Source organism: Pipistrellus hanaki, assembly GCF_964339955.1.
Source record: "Pipistrellus hanaki genome assembly, chromosome: 7".
In the NCBI taxonomy this organism is placed as follows: Eukaryota; Metazoa; Chordata; class Mammalia; order Chiroptera; family Vespertilionidae; genus Pipistrellus; species Pipistrellus hanaki.
The window spans coordinates 5,598,938-5,620,968 of record NC_140509.1 but is presented as its reverse complement, the minus strand read 5'-3'; the positions used below and the strand labels follow the sequence as shown (position 1 = coordinate 5,620,968).

The following is a 22,031-nucleotide window of genomic DNA, read 5'->3' as shown; positions in this document are numbered from 1 at the left end:
GTCTGTAGGACTCTCTTAAAAATTATTTTTAATTTATTGATTTGAGAGAAAGGGATGGAGGAGAGAGAGAGAGAAAACATCTATGAGAGAGAAACATCGATTGGCTGCCTCCTGTATGCCCCCTCCTGGGGAAGAGCCTGTAACCTGAGCATGTGCTGTGATCTGGAACTGACCCAGTGACTTCTTAGTTCATGGGTCAACCCTCAGGCACTGGGCCACACCAGGGGCATGCAGCACTCTTGGTAGCCCAGAACTCGGGTTTGTCCTCAGTCACTCCTCTGCGTTGACAGGAGAGTGAGATCAGAGGGGAAGGAGTTGCCTGAGTCTTACAGGCTCGGACCCATGCCCTCAGCTCCCAGATGCTGCATTGTTTTCACTGAAATTGCAGACCCCCAAGTTGGATTCTCACCCTGGCTGGCAAAGCTTCATGTTCTAAATGCTGTGGACCTGGATGTAAGCCGTGTCTCTAAGGATTAGGTGTCAGGGGTAGATGATTCCCTGGCCAATTCCCGAAGGCAGCTCAGTGAGGGAAGCCACAGATTGCATGAGGAGAATGTGGGCTTCCCAAAGGCCCCTGCCCCAAGGGCCGAGATGGACTCATTTCTCTGTGTAGCCTGATGCACAGCCCAGGGTGAGAGAGCTGGCCCACTGCTGTGTCAGGGCCCCTGCGGCCTGCTCCTTCCAGGTTCCCCTGGCTGTGTTCTCTGCAGGACAGGGGCCCCCGCCCTGTCAGCTGGGTCTTCTGGCAGCTCAGGCCTTCCCCAACACCCCTGCTGCTGGACAGTTATTTGCTTGGCAGAATCTGTTTGTCTTTGGGGCTGTAACCTGTCAAGAAGTCACCAGGCCTGGGAGAAGGAGCAGGTTCGGTGGTAGCTCCTGGCCCAAGCCATTCCCACGGGGCTGGGTGACAGGGAGGGGGCTCTAAGCTGAGCTTCCGTCTGGGAGGCGGGGGCGGGGGCGGCAGTGGCAGTGGTCCCGGCCCAGCCCTCCTGGCAAAGCAAACAGGTCCTCACAGGCCACCTCCCTGCCCAGCTCAGGTTGTCCCTGGGTGCCTCCCACCCTGTTCTCAAGAAGGCCCCTCCTTTAACTGCATGCTGTGACCCGGCCACTTCCCCAGACTCGATACCACCTGGTGTCCAGCCCTGTCTGGCAGCCAAGCCAAGAGGACAGGCACCGAAGGTGCTCGTGGCAGCCCTCCGTTTCACAGTGGGGATGGGGAGCAGGCAGGACTGTTTGAGATGGGGAGAACGTGAGTTTGGGGGTCAGGGCGTCCAGAGAACAGATTCTGACAGGCTGGCGTGATTGACGGAGGGGTTTCAGGTGGCTCCTCCGAAATAATGGAGGCAGACTGGGTTAGAAGCCATGGCTTTTCTTAACTCCACTTGGAGCTCTTAGTACGGAGACGCTGTGATCTGGGTAAGTGCTGCTCCAACTTGATGTCGTCTGCCGTTAGACGGAATTTAGTCTCAGGACTGTGAGCTCATCAGAGGAGTGTCAGGGGCTTCGACCTCACACACACACACACACACACACACACACCCCAAATGCCTGCTGGTTGCCCCAGCTTCAAGAAGACCCTCCTCAGACTGAGTGTCGATGGCTGCAGCTGACCTCTCCTGGCCTTCCGGAGACCCGTGCCCAGTCCTCTCCCTCCAGGGCATCGCTACAGATGGTGTGGAGCAGACGGGGCTAGGTGCTGGCCAGGCCGGGAGCGGCCCCCACCCAGGAGGCAGGTGCAAGGGCATGGAGGGGCAAGGCCAGGGCCAGCACAGTGTAGCTTAGTTCCTGGGGCCCTGTCCTCCCAAGGACAGGCTAGGCCTGGAGCCAAGTTCTAGGAATTCCTCCTCCTGGCTGGGGGAGGAGAGTAGCTAAGAGAAGCGGGCTGTGTCTGAGTGGGGGCCATGCTTGCCTATACCAAGCCCCCATCCCGGGTCAGCACCCAAGACACCCAACGTCCTGGAAGGCTGGGCTGTCACTGCTCCGAGCCTCTGAGAAGCAATGCGCGCGCACAGTCACGTGGCAGTGAGACGGGGCCAGGAAGGGATTGTGGCTGCACTGAGGAATGCCTTCTCAGTATGGCTGTGCTGAGCCATTCTGGGTGGGAGGGAGAATGTGTGGACAGCCACAGTGAGGGTGCGGGGGGCTGGGAGTGCGGCCACCTCAGAGCTGGTGCAGGGTGGGCCCAAGGCCAGCAGAGGGCACCATGTGGCCCACCTCTGGGAAGGGGGGACGCTGGCCTGGCCAGGCCTCCCCTCAAGTATGTTTCCCAAACCCCACCTTCCAGGCCGCGCTGCCTCTGCACTCCACTCCACGGAGGCAAGCGTGGGCTCCAGTGGAGGCTCTGCTGCTTGCCTCAGCCTCAGTGTCCTCATCTGAATTCAATAGTTCCTTTCTCCAGAGGCACGAGAAGTAAAACATCACAAAAGTGGAGCGTGTACACCTGGCACCGGGGCAGTGTCCAGTATGCGGTGACCTGCCACACCGGCAGGTCTGGGCTCCTGAGGAGAGGGGACTGGGACACTGGGCATTTGAGGGGCAGAGTCCAAAAAATCCACAGCCTGCGTAGGAGTCTCCCTGGACCACAGTCTTTTATTTCCGGCAAATTCTTGCCTGTGGGTCTTCCTTGGTCTGGGGCGGGAGGTGAGATGCAGGGAAGGAGCAGGCTGGAAGGTCTAGATCTAAGTCCCTGAGGAAGCTCGGGGAGGCTCTCTGTGCGCGGTTGTTGGGTGGAGAAAGAACACACGTGGCGGAGAGACTGGGAAATACTTTCTGTGCTGGACTGGCCTGGTTTCTGGAGGTGGACACTGCCCAGCTCAGTGCCCACACAGTGGCAGGCTCCTGGAGAGGTGGGCAGGGTGGCCAGGTGTGCCCGAGGTTAAGAGTGACAGTCCAGAAACCTGTGCCTGGCAACTGGTTCAGACACTCCGAAGGCTGACACTGGCTGACATGTTCCCCTCCACAAAGGCAGCAGGGCCGGGCGTGAGGCCCGGCCACAGGTAGGCACCATCCTTGTGGCACGGGCTGGTGTCAGATGGCACCCGGATCCTCTGAGCACCTCCAGCTCTAGCTTTCATACTGATGCCTCCCCTTACTCTCCCACGCTCGGCTTCCTGAGCACTCTTCAACCAGGAGCCATGGGGGTGAGGGCTTGGGGTTGGGGTGCCCACGGAGAGCTGGTAGATTGGGGGCAGTTGTTACCAAGATGGATCAGGGCACAGTTTATGTATATGTTGAGGCCCTGCTGTCCCCGGGGATGATGAAGACACATGTCCCTGACGGGGAGACAGAACCTCGGGGCGGTGAAAAGTGGGACCTGGTGGGGAACTGGGCAGCTCAGGGTCCTATGAGTGGGGACAGTAACCACTCTGGGCACCCCAAACCTGAGCCCAGGAAGGGCCTAGAGCCCAGGCAGAGAGGGCCCGAGTCCCTTAGTCCCCCCGCCAGTGTGGCCACTCCCAGCCCAGGCTCTGCAGGCACCTGAGCCAGCAAGGAGGGCCAAGGTCCCCAGGGAAGAGAATCAGTGCTTGGGAAACAGGAACAGACTCCAGCTGGCTTGGATCCCCAAGCCCAGCAGCAGGCGGGGGTCCGGTGGAGTCCAATCCTATGGCGGTGGTTGGGCCTGAGGGGAGGCAGCCTTGGCTCTTAGGTCTCGTTTGCATGGAGGGAAGAGGAATTTGCATCTTTGAGAAGTTACAGCTGTGGGAAGAAGGGACAGGGCCCTGGGGGTGGTTAGCCATGTCTTCAGTCTTCTGCCTCCCCTGGGTGGGGTGGGGTGGGGTGGGTGGGGGCTGGGGAGCAGGCCTATGCAGCCAGCCCTGACCTTACCTGGTGCGAGGAGCCCCGCTGAGTCCCTATGCTATTGGTCAGCATTCAGGCTCTGTCCGTGTGGAGCACGCAGAGGGGCCGACCCCTCACACCTGCACATGTGCACATTCACAAGCATGTGCTCAACATACGTGTGCGGTTCCATGCACCCCTCACACTGGATCATGTTCACACAACACATCTGCATCCACGGGCTGACACGGCTGCCCACTCATCACCTTAGTTCATCCACAGACACACCACACCTGAGGGTCACGTAATCTCACACTGGCACGTGCCCACACATGCACACATTCATATTTAATAGTTGATATTTTTTACCAGCTTTTCAAGTCGGGTATATTTGAAATTCCTCCTAGTCCCACCTCACACCTTCAGAAGGAAGTTGTGGGATTCCGTGAGCTCTGCCTTGGGGGCGGGCGGCAGGGACTCTGGTCCCTGCCCTCCCCCCCTCGCACTCCGACTGGAAACGTCAGTCTTCCCCTTTAGGCCCACGGTTATCAGCACTTGTGAAGCCACAGAGGGAGAGCCACGCCGTCAGCAAGGAGCGAGGCTGGCCCTCCGGGAACGCAGTTGAATGAGAATGTTCCCGTCCGCACGGAGGGAGAGCAGCAGTGCTGGACCCTGAACTAGGCTCAGGGACGAGGAGTGAGGACTAATGAGTGAGGACTAGTGACTGAACCCTGCATTCTGGGCCACTTTTCTTCAGTAAAATGTTCTGAAAGGATTTGGTCAGCAACAAAAAACACGCAATGTGTTTCTTACTGATCTATGCATTACATTCAGTAAAACCCCCACACTTAGGGGTTCGGCTTGATACACCCTGTATAATCACCCAGGTCAAGATCTGGAACCGATTTTCAACCACGGTGCTGGAAGTTTTTAAAACACGCAATACCTGACTAGCCAGCGGCACTGACCTCTTTTCCTATTTAGCCAGGGGCACTGACGGCAGCCAACACATTAGTCTGGTGTGAAAAGTCAAAGTTACACCTATGTTTTGGTCAGCTTGACAAATATATTTTCTGGGGTGCCGCAGAATGTCAGTAGTGTATGTGTGCCATGACATGAAAAAGGTTGCAAGTCGACTAGAACATGCCCCGTGCCTCAGCAGCTCCCGGTGTGCCTTCCTGATTCCCAGCTCACGCAGAGGAGCCAATGTTCTGTTATTCCCATTGAAGAGGTGGAAAAACTGAGGCTCATGTTGACAGTCACATACTAACTGACCAGCCTGGGAGCTCCGTGACTCCAGACGGCCACTGTGCACAAAGAAATACCCACTAATGTGGTTGCAAAAGGGCTGGAAGGGCCTGAGAGGAACACAGCAGAGGCCACCTAACAATCTGCTTCTAAAAGGGTGTCTGGCCTGGGGCTGCAGCTGCTTCCGGGGGCGTGCTGTGTCCATGGCGTGGGTCGCTTTTGAGGACACTTCTCACTGGAAGAAGCCATTCAAGCATTTTCATCGTGCCCTCCATCTTCGGAAACCCTGCTGATGAAGCTTGGCATTCACCCATTCACTCATCGTTTATTTGGTTTGAAATACATATTGAACACTTCCTCGTACCTGCCGTGCTCCCCGCCCTGTCCTAAGTGCTGAGGATACCACAGAAGCGGACAGGAACACTCCGGTGTCATGGAGCTGGAGTACGGTGAGATCCGTGGTTTACGGGTGGTCAGAGGGATGCGGGGAAACAGGAGGGGACAGGGAAGTGGGACTTTAAATAGGAGGTCGGGAGGTCCCACTGAAAAGGTAACATTGGGGCGGGATGCGGAGCCGCTGAGAGTGTCCTTGTGGGTATCTGGGAGAGCATCCCAGGCAAGGAGAGCGGACAAAGCAAAGACAGACAAATAGGTGCCCGTCCTGTTTAGATGCCGAATGTGGGTGTGTGAAATGCAGGTTGTGCTGTGTGACTCGGGTGGAGCCCCTGCCCCTCTCCAGGCTGTCTTCACTCACACAAAGTGACACTTAGAGGAGCTGCCCTGCCCACCAAGGCGCTCTGCGTCCTGCCTTGAGCAGCAGAGGAACTTCGAGGTCACCCCATGTCTGGGGGCAGGGCCAGGCAGAGTTCCGTAGCGATGCCTTGGGCCTGGCCACGCTCGCTCCAGGGCTGTCCACGGCCCCAATCAGGGCCCTGATGCCTTAGATGCAGCGGCCAGGGGTGGTGGTAGGAGAAACCCTGGCATAGTTCCCGGAAACCTGAGCATTGTCAAGTATTGGGAGGACGGGTGGCTTTACCAGAGATGGTACGCCACATGTTTCCCTCAAGCTTATTGCTGGGGACGGGATGAGAGCGGAGTCCAGGTCCCCTCAGACTCCACCCTCCCGGAGCACTCCTAGGCCTCGAAGCTGACCTCTTCCCAGGGCTGGCTCCTGTTCCCTTCCCTTCATCCCCTTTGCTTCTCAGACCTCAAGGCAGATGGCTACCATCTACACAAAGAAGGAGCTGGCAAAGGAGAGATTGGCAGACACTGGAGTTGCTTAGAAATGGCATTCAGCTGCAAATGACATAGTCCTGAGAGACGGTGGCTTAAACAAGGCAGGGACTTATTTTCTGTCATTAAATGTAAAGTCTGGAAAAAATAAAATAAGTGTAAAGTCTGAAGATATTACCCTCTGGCTTCCATCCCTGAGGCCTCCTCACGGTCACAACACAGTCACCACAGCTCCAGCCGCCGCATCGCAGTGCCAGGTAGATGGGAGGAGAGAATGAATTGGTCCCCCTTTTAGGGAACTGTCCTGTGATCCCTACCCAACAGCTTCCTTATGTGAAGGAATGCTGGCATCATTTCATCCAGGAAAATGGTAATTCCATTGGTAAGAAATAAGGAGAGAATGGGGATTGAGGAGCCAGCTGGCAATCTCTCCCGCATACTAGCGCATGCCTGCACTCTCCCATCTCTGTTTCTTAAAACCATGCTGCTCCTCCCACCCTCATGCCACCCACCTGTTCTCTGGTAAGGAGCCACAGCACGTTTTCTGAATCTCTTGGGGCTGCCAGTAGCAGACACTCCCAGGGTTGCTCAAGCGAAAAGGGGGAGGGTGGGTTTAATGGAAGACCACAATACCAGCCGGTGGGTCCATCAGAGGAGCGGGCAGGGCCTCCCACTGCCCTGCTCGGAGGGATGGGGCTGGAGACACAGCCAGGTCCAGACCAGCCTCCAGGGAGCTGACACCCATCACACCGACCAAACCCTACACCCTGTCAGGCTCTCAGAACCAGGAAGATAAGCCGGTCGTTGGAGATAAACCCGGTGTCAGCACCAGGCATGCAGAGGCACTGGTGACTATTGGACGAAACCCTCAGGAAAGTGGCCCAGAATCCAGCGGCTGTAGACTGTGAGGGGCAGGTGATGGGACAGCCCAGACGGAAGGCCCCGGGACAGGTGTCAGGCGCTGGGGTCTTCAGCACAGAGCTGGCCCAAGCCTGGAGAAGGGACAGAGGGAATCGGGGGTGTGGGTGGGGGTGCCAGTGCTGAGGCTGTTCAGAGGAGCCGCTGGGTCCAGACAGACACCCAGCAAGTGCAGAAGGTCCAAGCCTGTCCCCGTTGGTCCCCTGAGGAGTCCTCCCTGTGGGTTGTGTCCCAGGTTGCAGGTGAACGGTGGGCAAAGGTGTCCTAACAAAGGAGGCAGACCTCCTGGCAGCTCACCGGGTTGGGAGAGCCAGTCCTATCCCCAAACCGGCCATGCTAGGAAAGCAGCTTTCACCCCCACGAGCAGAGTCGCTAGGCCCTGAGCACCCCTGTCCATGGAGAAAGCTGCCTCAGGGGCGGGGGAAGGAAGGAGGCCAGCTGGCTCCCCAAGTGTCCCTTTCTCAAGTCTGCTCCCCAGACCTGTCTCTCCTTATCTCTGTGGCCTTGGGAAGCTCACTGATACTGGATAAGATGTCAGTGCTGCTGTTATCTATACTAATAAAAGGGTAAAATGCTAATTAGACCGGGAGACCTTCCAGACGTCCTTCCGGACAAAGCTATGGTGGTGGGGCCAAGGCAGAGGTTGTTAGGGGTGATTAGGCCGGCAGGGGATGTCAGTTGGGGGTGAGCAGGCCTGCAGGAGGGCAGTTGGGGGCAATGAGGCTGGCAGGGGGCAGTTGGGGGCAAATTGGCTGATGGGGGGTGGCAGTTAAGGGTGAGCAAGCTGGTGGGGGGGAGGCAGTTGAGGGCGAGCAGGTTGGTAGGGAGGGGCAGTTGGGGGCAAGCAGGCCGGCGGAGGGTCAGTTGAGGGGAGCAGGCCGATGGAGGCAGTATGCCTGTCCCCGGCCACTATCCCTCCGGGAGCTGGAACAAGTGTATCTCCTCTCTGACCTGCGGGCTTCTCAGGTGTCAGGGTGTGGGAGGCTCCAGGGAGCCCTGGATGAGACAATGCATCCCAGCTGTCCTCTCCCACCTGCCCTCCCCTACTTGCCCTCCCCCGCTGGCCTGCTTGCCCCCAACTGCCCCTCCCTGCCAACCTGCTTGCCCCCAACTACCTCCCCTCCACCGGCTTGCTCGCCCTTAACTGCCACCCCCCATCAGCCAATTCGCCCCCAACTGTCCCTCCTGCCAGCCTCCTCACTCCCAATTGTCCCCCTGCCAGCCTGATTGCCCCCAAATCCCTACAGAGATTGTACCTAAATAGGTAGTCAGACATCCCTTGAGGGGTCCCATATTGGAGAGGGTGCAGGCCAGGCTGAAGAACACCCCCCACCCCCGCACAAATTTTGTGCACTGAGCCTCTAGTATGTATATAAAAGCCTAAGTGGCCATTATAATCAGAGGACCCGGTGACTGGCCAGTAGCTGTGATGCACACTGACCACCAGGGGGTAGATGCTCAACACTGGAGCTGCCCCCTGGTTCCTCTCCCTGGCTGGCCAGGTCAGGTCGAGGGACCCCACTCTACTCTAGTGCACAGGGCCTCTAGTTTGTAATAATGCCCTATGTGTGTATGTGATGCATTTTCTTTAAACTTTTTATTATTTTTTAGGCAGAGGGTGGGAGACATCAACTTGTTGTTTTATTTATGCATTCATTGGTTGAGTCCTGTTTGTGGGGACCGAACCCACAACCTTGGGGTATCGGGACCATGCTTCAACCAACTGAGCTACCGCCAGGACTGGGACGCATTGTCTCACCCAGGGCTCCCTGGAGCCCCCACCCTGGCACCTGAGAGGCCCGCAGGTCAGAGAGGAGGTACACTTGCTCCAGCGCCCGAGGGACAGTGGCCGGGGAGGGCCATACTGGCTCCGGGTCACAGGTCTTGGGTGCCAGGCGAGGACTGTGCCCAGGGGCAGCAGTGAGCCCTGTGGGGTTGTCAGCTTGAGCCCCTGGTAACAATGGGCCTCTAGCTGGGTCTGCTGTCCTCTCTCCCAGCTTTCCCTGGGAGCTCTCTGGAGGGGGGGGGGGGGGGAGTAGGTGCGGGTGTTCTCTGGAAAACAATACAATAATTAGGAAGCAATAATACAAGAATAAACTGCTCCACACTCACAGTGTAACCGTGCCTTTCCCCACCCCGAATGTCAGCCTCATTTTACAGGATGGGAAGCTGAGCCCTGCAGAGGCGGCGGCCCTTGCCCAAGCTCCGGCTGCCCGCGCAGGCCCTGCAGGTCGAGGCCTGCTCCTGGTGCTCAGCGCCCACGTGGCAGTGCGGAGAGGCCGGTAGGAAAATGTCACTCATACCAGTGTGACCGCGGGCAGTTTACTGACCTGCTGGGCCTCAGTGTCCCCACCCGTGACATGGGGCTAGTTCCCGATTCACAGGGTGTTGGTCAGACTGCTCATGCCCATGCCCACCTGAGCCCCCGCCTCCTCTAGGGGCCAGGCAACAGCTGGGGGGCAGCTCCCCGCTGTGACCTGGCGCCCCGTCCCTGCCCTGGCCCTGCGTCAGCTCGGCCCGCCCTTGCACATCTTCCAGATGGCACCATAAAGCCATCTCCGAAGCTGGGCCACCCGCCCGGGAACAAACAGCCCCTCCCAGGAGGCCACACCCCACCGGAGCCCTCCCCACGCTCCCCTGCGGGCAGGCTGCCTGGTCTCCGGGCCAGGTGTGAGGGCAGCACAGACCAGGCTGTGGTCTGTCCTTTCTGAGAAGGGGAGGGGAGCCGAGGGAAGGTGCTCCGGAGGCCCCGGTGGAGGGCAGCCAGCTGGCCTCTCTCCTCTGGGGGGCGGGTGGCAGGGTGGGCAGGAAAGGAAGCTGGAGAGCTGAGGCCCCAGGCACACAGCAGGGCCCACCTCCCCTTCTCCTGCCTCCTCGGAACTCACCCCTTCAGCCCCATACCTCCCACCCCTCTCCTCAGCGGGCCCTGCCGAATGGAACGCGGGCCTCAGTGTTCCCCTCTGTGCAATGGGAGTGGCAGGGCTGGTGTGAGGATGAGTAAAGATCCTGTGAGACAGGCTCCTTTCCCAGGAGACCTGTGCCTCCAGCCGGACCCACCCCTTTCAACACTCGCTCGCCAGGCTTTCTTCTCGGAGGCCCTGAGCTCCCGGGCACGGACAGTCTGTCCCAGGCAGTTCCATGCTCAGGCACAGCGTGCCTGCCCCAATTGTTTCCCTTTGTTTCACGTGTTGGGAGGGAGCAGAGGGCAGTAGTTCTCGGGCCAAGCTGCCAGGGTTCAGGTCCTCGCTCTGCACTTGCCAGTTGTGCTACTGGGGGGCAGGGATCTCTGCCTCAGTTTCCTCATCTGTGAAATGGGGTTGTTCACAGCGGTGTCCTCTTCATAGTGTGGACGTGCAGCTCAAACTGTCCATGTGCATGAAGCGCCGAGAACCACGAGGTCTGTGCGTGGTCTCGTTGTTACTCCTCTACTCCTGGGAGGAAGGGGCCCCCAGAGCGCAGGCTTGTGCCCCAAGGGCGCCCTGAGAAGCAGGGCACAAAGCAGAGGGACCAGGGTACATGCCGCCAGCCTCTGTAGGAAGAGGCTGAACCACGGGCGGGCGTGGCAGCAGCCCAGGCCCCCAGCCCAGGGCCGTGACACCTGCCCTGAAATCCCCCTCCCTGTCTGCGGGCTGGCGGACAAGCTGCTGTGGTCGGAGGCAGAGTCAGGCTGGAGGCGGGGACTGAGACCCTAGTGCAGTACTGACCCGCCCCCGGGAGGGCTGCGGACAGAGGGAGCCCGGCCTCAGCTGCCCTGCGGCCCCCCTCCTGCCTGGAGCACTCTGGGAGGCCTGGGTAGGCAGGCCTGGCTCCAGTCCGCTCCGCTGCTGCCCAGCTGTGCACAGCTCACCTCGCCCCTGCCCTGCCTCAGTTTATCTCTGAAATGGGGATAAGAACAGAACCCCACCCAAGGGTTGTTGTGAGGACCCAGAGGTGAACCAAGGCCCCATGCACCCCACCCCGCCCCTGTGTGTGCTCCCCTGTGAGAAACGCCGAGGCCAGCGCCCCTCAGGAAGCACAGCCTGTGTTCTCTCCCCTCTGCCCACCTGTCCAAGCCTAGGGGACCCCCCACACCTGGCTCCTGCTGCCTCTGCCTCTCAGAACCCCCAGAGTCCTCCCCGCCCCACCTGCCCACACAGTGAGGCCGCATGAAGTGGTGGCTGTGGAGTGAGGGAGCCTCCGCATGAGCCTGCAAGATGAGACCGTGACACCTGAGACGCTGGGCAGGCCTGCTTCCTGCAGCTGCTGCCAACTGCGCTGCAGACTGGGCTCGGGGATCCTGGCTTCCCCGATGTGACGCAGGAATGGCGTCAGGTGGCAGAGGGGGCAAGGGTCACCGCAGGGGGTGGGGCAGATCCTGGGAGCCACCAGGCTGCTGAGTGAAGGCACACGGAACAAGAGGTATGCAAAGGTGGAAGGAGGGGCAGGACAGAATGATCTCCCTGGACAGACTGACGGCGACCCCGTGTCCTCCATGTGCAGGCAGGACAGTCACGAGCAGAGCTTTTTTACCAGCTGTGTGTCCCTGAGCAAGTCAGTAAACCTCTTTGGGCCTGTTTCCTCATCTATCAATGAATGCACCATAGGGTTATTATGAGAATTAAATGACATTCTGTAGAAATGTTGTTGTCCAAAAGACACTTGTTTACAGTGCTTATGACATAGGAAGGGTTAGATAAATGCAAATAGTGACATTATTATTATATTTATTAATACAAAGGCACAGAGACCAGGAGAGACTGAATGGAAGCCACACCGCAGGCAGAAGCCAAGGAGAGACCAAGACTCCTACTTGGTAAGCACACAAGAGGCAGCACAGCCTGGGACTGTGCTCCGGGCCCTGGAGCCAGGCTGCCTGCCTCACAGACCTCAGAGCAGCTCAGCCACTCACAGCTGTGTGACCTCAGGAGCTCCCTCAGCCTCCCTGTGCCTCCGTCTCTTCACGTGTGCAACAGAGATTACACTAGTGCCCCTGCCTCACGGGGCTGCTGGGGGACTCAGCAGTTCACGTGTGTAAAGCGCATGGAAAAGTGCCTCGAACCACAGAAAGCACGCCAGGAGCTCAGTTATATGGAGCTCCCCTCTCCGGCCTGCCCCTCCCTGTGCGATGGATAATGAGACGAGTTCAGCTGTCAGCCCCGCTAGCTCTGAGACCCGTAGCTCTGGGGAGTGGAGGTCCGTGGGGTTCACACACACCCTCTCCCACTTTCATAATCTGCACCCCGAGGAGGGACCACTCCCAGCTGCTGTTCCTCCCCTCCCCCACCCCCCGTTTCCCCTCCTCCAGAATGGCAGCCAAAGGAAGGGGCAGCCCTGGGGTGCAGGAGGGACAGAAGAAGGGCTGGAGGGAGGGGGAGAGGAGGGCTGCCCGTGGTGGCCCAGGATGGGTAGCTGGGCCAGGCTGCCCACACCTCCCATTGGGGAGGGACCCTCAGAGGCAGGCCTGGCCCCTCCATCGGGAGCGAGGACCCTCAGAGAAGCCCCTCGGACTTGGCTGAGCTGGGGGGCGCTGCCGGAGGTGAAGACAACAGAGGAGGTGGTGGCAGCGGCCTCGGCTGGCCCTCAGGCGGCCCCTGTCCTCTCAGGCGGCCGGGTCTGGGCACAGCAGGCCATGTCTCAGCCCCTCCTGGGTCACAAGCCAGCAGGTGGGACTGTGTCCTCACCCCAGGGCCGGAGCAGACGGTCTGGGTGCCCGCCTCTCCTGCAGCCGCCCAGGTGGCAGGCCTTCAGTCGCTTCGGGGAGGGGGTGCCGCAGGGCAGGGTGGGAGCGGCCTTCCCCAGATCAGTCACCCCTCCCGGCCACACGCCTGTGGCCATTGTTGTCCCAGACAATGACATCTTTCCTGGGAACTGGCAGCAGGGAGCCCAGCCTGGCACCTCTGACCTCCCGGGGGCATTCCCAGGCTGCCTCAGCCCAGCCCCGCCCTCCTCCCAGCTGGTACCCTCAACCCCAACAAATCCCATCCAACCGCCCACCCCTCCGCTGGTTCCTTGGTCCGTGCACCTGCCCATCCTCGATTCCATGCACAGCTATTTGCTGGGCGCTGCACTGGAGCCCAAGGAGACCTGGCCAGCCAGCGGCCTGGTCCCCGAGGGCTCCCGCCCAGGGCCGGCACCCGGAGCTGCTGTGACGGGCGCTGGGCCTGAGAACGGGGTGCAGTCCCGAAGATGAAGCAGGAGGGCGTGTGGAAAGCCTGCGGGCACGGAGCTCGCTGGTGCTCAGGGAGTGCGGGAGGGGGGGGGAGGGTTGGGGGGGGAGGGAATGTCGGGAGGGGCGCCTCCCAGCAGCTCCCGGGCTGAGCCGCTGGAGCTGGAGCAGAATGGGCCGCAGATGGGAGGACCCAGCGTGCAGGTGTCTGCTGGGAGCCGGAGGGGGCGCTGGCCGTCCTGCCCACACATACCCACCTTTCAAGACAGGGGCTCTTAATCGGGGCTTCAGTGGGGGTTCAGGGTCTGTGAGCCCTGGCATCGTGTGTGGGGTGTGCACTGAGGCAGGGGCCCATAGGGTTTGGCAGATTCTCAAGAGCAACCCCTCCCCACGCAGGGCAAGACCCACGAGTGTGGGAAAGAGGTCGCTCCCCTCCACATTGCATTGACGCTGCCGAGGACGTGCAGGGCCTCCCCATCGCAGCCTCACGCCCACGGACCCGAGCTGCGGACCCGAGCCCTCGCCAGCTCCCCCTCCTCGGACCCTGAGCCCTGGCTAACTCCCCCTCCGTGGACCCTGAGCCCTCGCCAGCTCCCCCTCCTCGGACCCCGAGCCCTGGCTAGCTCCCCCTCCGTGGACCCTGAGCCCTCGCCAGCTCCCCCTCCTCGGACCCCGAGCCCTGGCTAGCTCCCCCCCCGTGGACCCTGAGCCCTCGCTAGCACGTGGGGAGAATGGGATTTGAACTCCAGACCCAGGGCTCCTCCCTAGCACCTCAGGGACCTGACGGACACACCCTCATAGTCCCACCCCAAGGGGCTGCCACCCAGCAGCCACCAGCAGAAGCGCCCTCAGCACCCCTTTCTCACCTGTCTCCTCAGAGCTCCTCTGACCAGAGTTGGGCCCAGGATCTGCCCATCCCACCCCAGGACTCCACCCCCCCAGCTGCCTCCTCCCTGGCAGGCCGCTCACTGCAGGGCCCTGGCTGGGGCAGCAGGAATAGGGGGAGGGTCCTGGCTGGGCTCTCCTTCCTGCTCCATCTGCTCTGCTGCCATGGTGCTGTGTGACCTTGGGCACCTCACTGCCCTCTCTGAGCCTCAGGAAGCTTGTGGACTGGTCCATCTCCAGCCTCCTCTTGGCTCTCCCTTCTGTGTCCGTGACCCTGACCCCACAGAGGGAGAGCCATGGGTCCTTCAGGCCTTGATTCCAGTGTCTCCTTGGAGCAGGCTCCTGGGACCCTCACTCTCACTTTCCACCCACATCCCTCTGCGTGCTGCCCGTGGCTGCGGTTGTCAGCTCTGACACGCTCTGCCTGCCGTTGTGGCTGTTTATCGGGCTCTGCGCTCCACGGGGGGTCGAGGTCGGTCTGTGCTGCTCACGCTGTGCCCGGGCCTGGCCTGTAGTAGCTGCTCCATAAACATTTGCTGAAGGTGTGACTGTGAGGTCAGCGTGGAACAGGCCTGGGTTCTGAGCGAAGGGGTTGGAGGCTGCTCTGAGGAGGTAAGCGGCGGAGAGTCTGCAGGAAGGGATTGGGAGCAGGGGGGAAGGGGGGGGGTGGCCGCAGGCTCAATGCAGGGTGTGGGGTGAGGGCAGGGGAGGGGGAGCACCTGGGCAGGCCGGCCACGGGTGTGTGTGAGAGGAGGGGCGCCCTCAGTGTCCCAGAGCCGCACGCCCCCGTGGCCGCCTCTGGGCAGAGGCCGGGCCGGAAGGCCACCCTGCACAGCTGGACACAAAGGCACAGCGGCTCCCCGGCTCTCCCCCTGATAAGGCGGGCAGGTCTCAAAGGGGCTGATGGGGAAGAGGTGGGCCGGCTGCTGATAGCGGGCGGCCCTGCCAGCGGCTCCCCTGCCCGGGCCAGGCCCAGCCCCCGCGGCAGAACAGGTTCCAATTGTGCTCTTATCGGGCCTGCGGCTTGGAAGGCCCTGCCGGCTCCGTGGCCGGGAGCTGGGGGCAGTGACGCAGCCTCCCCTCCGCCCCCCACGGCAGCCAGGCAGGGGCACCTGGCGCTCAGGAGCCTCACCCCTGCAGGAGGGGGCCTGCCAGGCTGGAGCAGGGCTTGGCCTCGGGTCCAGCTCCGAGCCAGGAGCCAGGCCGGGCTAACGGAAAGGCAGACTGCCCCTGCCGAAGGCCGCCTCAGTGTCCGACTGAGTTCATCGGGGACACGAAGCACAGGGCGCTGCCGAAAGGGCTGTGGGCAGCAGGTGAGCTCCTCTCTGAGGTCATCGGCGTGGCGCGTGGCATGTGGCACCCGGAGAGTGCTGCTGAGGAGGTGCTGGGCAGGAGGCCCCGCAGTCCGCCGCCCCCCATCCTCCTCCCCTCCCCGCTCTGCTCCAGCTCACCCAACTCCTCAGCCTCTGGGTCCTGACACCAGGCCCCGCAGCCTCAGGGCCTTTGCTCAGGCTCCACGCTACCCGGGTGCTCACAGCCAAACGCAGGGCTCACGCCTCCGCCTTCATGCTTCTGCTCAGATCCCTCCTTCTCCCGGCGGTGCTGCTCCCCACGGCCACCCGCACCCCTGGACGTAAATCAGCGAGGCTCACAGCCGTATCCGTCACCCAGGCCCAGCTCTCCACAGGCCGCAGCGCAGATCTGCAGGGATCGGACTCCCCAGGCAGAGGCCAGGCAGGGGTGCCACCCGGCTCCACCGTCGTAGGCCTGGGCGGGGCAGAGAGGGTGCTGTGGGTGCTGTCTGCCCTCAGGACCAGCCCCGGGCCCGGGCGTGGAGCCCAATGCTGCCTGGCTCGGTGCACAGGGAACCGGGGGGGGGGGGGGGGGGGGGGTGAGGCGTCTGGGTGAGGCCTCCTCCGATGGCATCCCAGGTTGAGTCAGCGATGAGGGTTGATGGATGAGGCTCCTGGCATGGGGTGGGGGTACAGTTGGGCCTCGGACAAAGGAAAAGCTAGCCCATCTGCTCAGCCACCGTCTGAATTGAGTTTCTTCTACTTTGGAGCAAGACTCAACCCCTCTGACCCCTCTGCAGAGCCGTCTCCCCGGAGCCGACTCCCCTCAGTCACCTCCCGTGGCCCCAGCCCTCACAGACCTCCATGCCCCATTCTGAGCTCTACTTCCCGCGTTTCTCTTCTTCCCAGGACTCTAAGTTGAGGACAGAGACCCTGGAGCAGCCAGCAGCATCAGACCCAACACAGCTGACCCACGCTTCCCTCCCGACCCGGCCCTCTGGCCACCAGCCCCGCGGAGTGGAGAGCGCTGGTGGGAGGCAGGGCCGGGCCAGGGCACAGCTCGGTGCTGCCTTCACTAGGGTGATGGCCGGCGAGTCTCAGGCCCCGGTGGGCCGCCCTTACCTCCTTCGTGAGATGGAAACTCTCACTCTGCTGACCTTGTGCGCCTTGCTGACCTCGCTTGCCTGCTACCTTGCACACACGGGTGGTGATGAGTGAATGACATTTGACAGAGGGCAGCCTGTCTTCTCCGTGAGTCCTGGCCTTTTTCCTGCCCCCTCTCCCGCCCTCTGAGGAGCCGCAGCGGGAGTGTGCAGGGACGAGCCTGGGACCCCCTCCGGGCACAGAGGGATGGCTGCCCGGCCCCAGGCTCCGGCTGTGCGAGGTGGGAGCCTCGGGGGAGGGGGAGGGCTCCCTGCTGAGAGGTGGGTGGTCACCCAGATGGGGCCGTGTGGCAGCGTGGGCAGGAAGCTTGGTTGGTGGGACCCAGAGACCATCCAGCCCTCGGGGTCCCTTGGGAGACCCTGAGGCCAGAGAGGCGAGGGCAGACCCCAGGGCACCCAGCAGGGCAGGGTCCAAATCCAGCCCAGCCCCGGCCGTGCGACGGAGCCGCCGGGGCTAAGCCCGCACGCCCAGCGCCGAGCGGCTGGCGGGCTTCTCAGCTCAGGCGAGGAGCAAGGCCCCGGGGACCCCCTGACGCGAGGCGGGCAGGCGGCAGGGCGGGATTCCGGGGGGTCCGCTGGAGCCCTCTGTTCGGGATGCCCAGCTGCAGCTGGACGGCGGGCACGGGAGCCAGGAGAGCCTGTGGGTGGGGGCTGTGTCCTCAGGGCCACCCAACGAGGCATTTCCATAAACTGGAGCGGCCCCCGGGCACCCGCGGGCCATGCCCCATGGCTGTGCTCCGGCCGGCATGCACTGATTGCGCACCTGCTCCGTGCCAGGCCTGCACCAGCGTGGGGGCGGGTGCCAGGCACACTCTGTCCTGAGTAGGTCACAGCCTGTTGGCCTCCGAGGGCACAGACGGCTCCCAGGTCCCTCCAAGGTAGGCATCGTGGGCTACTGGCTTCATGAACGCTAACGTCTGCGAAACGGGGACCCACAGGTAGGAGAGGCCCAGGGCCGTCCCAGCTCGTGGCCTGGCTCCCAGCCCTGGGCGTCCTCACCATCACCTCCTGCTCCTCCCAGGTGCCCACGCCACCGAGTGGCCGGCTCGTCCCGGTGCTCCGCCCGGGGCTGCCGCAGCAGGCCCCCGGGAAGGCAGCCCCGCTCACTCATAAGGCCCTGAACCTCCACAAGAGAGACATGTGATCTCAGTAAGTCGGGAGAAAGTCCCAGGATGGAGCCCCCAGGGCCAATGTGTGTGTGTGTGGGGGGGACGGGCAGCCGTTGCCACACAGCTGGGTGGGGCTGGTTGGGGAGAGCAGCGGGCACATTTCGCCGGTGGGCACTGGCCGGAGGAGGGGGACAGAGCCTCGGGAGCTGTGGGCGGAGGCAGGGTCTGGGGGACCCAGTGACCCTGCCAGGACCGGGGGCCTGACCCCGGGGCAGGACACAGTAACGGGGCCCCAGAGGCACGGTGATCGAGGGAGCTGGAGATTTGAGATTGAACCTGCTTGCCAGCTGTTGACCTTGGGCAGGTAGTTTTTCTTTCAGGGTTGGTCTGTTTTATCATCTGGATGGAAAATTAGACACTCCACCCGTCCTCCTTCACGCCCACCGCTCCCCACGGTCCAGCATGGCAGCCGGAGGCCCGGCCATCTTAGCTGCATTCCAGGCAGCAAGATGAAGGAAGGACAATGAAAAGGGGTCAAAGGACACATGCCAGTTTACTTTAAAGAGAGATTCCTAGCCGAAACCGGTTTGGCTCAGTGGATAGAGCGTCGGCCTGCGGACTGAAGGTCCCGGGTTCGATTCCGGTCAAGGGCATGTACATTGGTTGCGGGCACATCCCCGGTGGAGTGTGTGCAGGAGGCAGCTGATCGATGATTCCCTCTCATCGATGTTTCTAGCTCTCTGTCCCTCTCCTTTCCTCTCTGTGAAAAATCAATAAAATAATAAAATAAAAAAATAATAATTAAAAAAAATAAAAATAAAATAATAAATAAAGAGAGATTCCTAGAGCTCTAGCCATTCTGGCTCAGTGGATTAGAGCATCAGTCTGCAGACCGCAGAGTCCCAGGTTCGATTCTGGGCAAGGGCATGTACCTCAGTTGCAGGCTCCTCCCCAGCCAGGGCCCTGGTCAGAGCTCATGCAGGAGGCAACCAATGGCTGAGTCTCTCTCACATCAATGTTTCTGTCTTCCCCTCTCCCTTCCACTTTCTAAAAACCAATGGAAAAATATCCTCAGATGAGGATTAAAAAAAAAGAAGAAGAACCTAAAAAAGAAAATTCCTAGAAATCGACACATGACACTTTTACTTGATCACAGCCACATCCAGCCGCAGGGGAGTCTGGGATAGTCTTAACTGCCAGCTGAAATGGGGGGCCTGATACAGAGGGAAGATAAGAATGTACGTTAGGGGAAACCACCTCTGACAACTGGCCCATTCAACAAGCATGTGGTCCTTACCCATGTTGGAGTGTTTATGATACGACTGATGTCACAGCAACTCCTGAGCACTGACTGGTCCCAGCACAGAGTGCTCTCTGAGCACCGGGTCAGAGTGAGTGCTCACTGAGCCCCTGGCAGAGTGAGTGCTCTCTGAGCCCCTGGCAGAGTGAGTGCTCACTGAGCCCCTGGCAGAGTGAGTGCTCCCTGAGCGCCGGGTCAGAGTGAGTGCTCACTGAGCCCCTGGCAGAGTGAGTGCTCGCTGAGCGCGGGGTCAGAGTGAGTGCTCACTGAGCCCCTGGCAGAGTGAGTGCTCACTGAGCACCGGGTCAGAGTGAGTGCTCTCTGAGCCCCTGGCAGAGTGAGTGCTCACTGAGCGCGGGGTCAGAGTGAGTGCTCCCTGAGCGCAGGGTCAGAGTGAGTGCTCCCTGAGCGCCGGGTCAGAGTGAGTGCTCCCTTAGCCCCTGGCAGAGTGAGTGCTCCCTTAGCCCCTGGCAGAGTGAGTGCTCTCTGAGCCCCGGGTCAGAGTGAGTGCTCCCTTAGCCCCTGGCAGAGTGAGTGCTCCCTGAGCCCCTGGCAGAGTGAGTGCTCACTGAGCACCGGGTCAGAGTGAGTGCTCACTGAGCACTGGGTCAGAGTGAGTGCTCTCTGAGCACCGGGTCAGAGTGAGTGCTCGCTGAGTGCGGGGTCAGAGTGAGTGCTCGCTGAGTGCGGGGTCAGAGTGAGTGCTCGCTGAGTGCGGGGTCAGAGTGAGTGCTCTCTGAGCACCGGGTCAGAGTGAGTGCTCGCTGAGCGCGGGGTCAGAGTGAGTGCTCGCTGAGCACCGGGTCAGAGTGAGTGCTCTCTGAGCACCGGGTCAGAGTGAGTGCTCGCTGAGTGCGGGGTCAGAGTGAGTGCTCGCTGAGCCCCGGGTCAGAGTGAGTGCTCTCTGAGCCCCGGGTCAGAGTGAGTGCTCACTGAGCCCCGGGTCAGAGTGAGTGCTCTCTGAGCCCCGGGTCAGAGTGAGTGCTCTCTGAGCCCCGGGTCAGAGTGAGTGCTCGCTGAGCGCGGGGTCAGAGTGAGTGCTCGCTGAGCCCCGGGTCAGAGTGAGTGCTCGCTGAGCCCCGGGTCAGAGTGAGTGCTCACTGAGCACCGGGTCAGAGTGAGTGCTCCCTGAGCGCCGGGTCAGAGTGAGTGCTCCCTGAGCACCGGGTCAGAGTGAGTGCTCTCTGAGCCCCGGGTCAGAGTGAGTGCTCCCTTAGCCCCTGGTAGAGTGAGTGCTCACTGAGCCCCTGGTAGAGTGAGTGCTCTCTGAGCACCAGGTCAGAGTGAGTGCTCACTGAGCCCCGGGTCAGAGTGAGTGCTCACTGAGCCCCAGGTCAGAGTGAGTGCTCTCTGAGCCCCGGGTCAGAGTGAGTGCTCCCTTAGCCCCTGGTAGAGTGAGTGCTCCCTGAGCGCCGGGTCAGAGTGAGTGCTCTCTGAGCACCGGGTCAGAGTGAGTGCTCTCTGAGCCCCGGGTCAGAGTGAGTGCTCCCTTAGCCCCTGGTAGAGTGAGTGCTCTCTGAGCACCAGGTCAGAGTGAGTGCTCTCTGAGCACCAGGTCAGAGTGAGTGCTCACTGAGCCCCGGGTCAGAGTGAGTGCTCACTGAGCCCCGGGTCAGAGTGAGTGCTCTCTGAGCCCCGGGTCAGAGTGAGTGCTCACTGAGCCCCGGGTCATAGTGAGTGCTCTCTGAGCGCCAGGTCAGAGTGAGTGCTCTCTGAGCGCCGGGTCAGAGTGAGTGCTCACTGAGCCCCGGGTCAGAGTGAGTGCTCCCTGAGCGCCGGGTCAGAGTGAGTGCTCACTGAGCGCCGGGTCAGAGTGAGTGCTCACTGAGCGCCCGGTCAGAGTGAGTGCTCCCTGAGCGCCGGGTCAGAGTGAGTGCTCGCTGAGCCCCGGGTCAGAGTGAGTGCTCGCTGAGCCCCGGGTCAGAGTGAGTGCTCCCTGAGCGCCGGGTCAGAGTGAGTGCTCACTGAGCCCCGGGTCAGAGTGAGTGCTTTCTGAGGGCCGGGTCAGAGTTAGTGCTCCCTGAGCACGGGGTCAGAGTGCTGGCGAGCCCCTGGCAGAGTGAGTTTGGCGTAGCCGGGCTGCTGTGCGGGGCAGAGGAGGCCGCTGGGGCAAGCGGGGTCTGTCTTCCTCTGACCCGGGAGCCGGGCGGGCAGCGGCAGCCACTTTAGAATCTGTGTCACCTCCTGCACCCCATCCTGCCCAACCTCCTCCGGAGCGACTCTGCGCCGCCCTCACTGAGTGCCTCTCGGGGTGGGCAGTGAAGCCGCAGGTCGGGGAGTCACGGCGTTGGTTGGGGTGAGGGCTGGTTCTGAAGCCGTGGGATCTCCCTGCGGCCCTGGAATACTCACGAGTGGGCAGTCACACAAGTCCTCCTGAAACTGGAAAACAGCAACAAAACCCTCATCTGACAGACCGGGGGCGGCCGGTGCTCCGTGGCCTTCCACGTGTCCCGGAGGGAGAGGAGCCCCCCCTGCCCTCGGAGACATCCTCAGCCACCTGGCGGGACGAGGAGGAAGCTGGGAGCTCGATGGGTGGTCCTCCTGGGACCCCGGAGGGCCTGGGCGGTGGGTGCGTGGACGTGGGTGTGCACGCAGCCTCCCTCCTTGCCCCCACCCTTCAGGGGCTGTGGGCGAGCACGCTGCTGGGGCCGAGCTCCACACTGGGCTTGGGAAAGCTACCTTTCTGGCACCACTGTGTGCCGAGCCTGTGCCTGCAGGGTGGTTGGCCCATGAGCCTCGGATCCCTTCCCTCAGTGTTCTCTGAGGCTCCTTCCATCCCCGGCCTGGGGAGCTGACACTTTCTCCAGGAAGCCCTCCCTGATTTCCCTGCCTCAGGGCTCCCACAGCCTTCCCCCGAGGCACTGAATTTCCACTGCTGTTTGCTGGTCTGTCCCAACCTCGGCTGGTCCCTGTTTGTGCTTCCTCTGGATATGCACCCTGTGCCTCGCACTTGGTGTGAGT

General features: G+C 61.4%; 1 protein-coding gene across 1 annotated transcript in view; it reads left to right on the top strand.

Annotated features, from left to right (window-relative positions):
- The first annotated feature begins 11,746 nt into the window (after positions 1-11,746).
- SPDEF (SAM pointed domain containing ETS transcription factor) overlaps positions 11,747-22,031 on the top strand; it is a 29,500-nt gene continuing 19,215 nt past the window's right edge. The window contains exon 1 of the mRNA XM_084890000.1: positions 11,747-11,968. Coding sequence (XP_084746126.1) covers positions 11,917-11,968 — 52 coding nt within the window. The 5' untranslated portion in view covers positions 11,747-11,916. The remainder of the gene's footprint in view (positions 11,969-22,031) is intronic.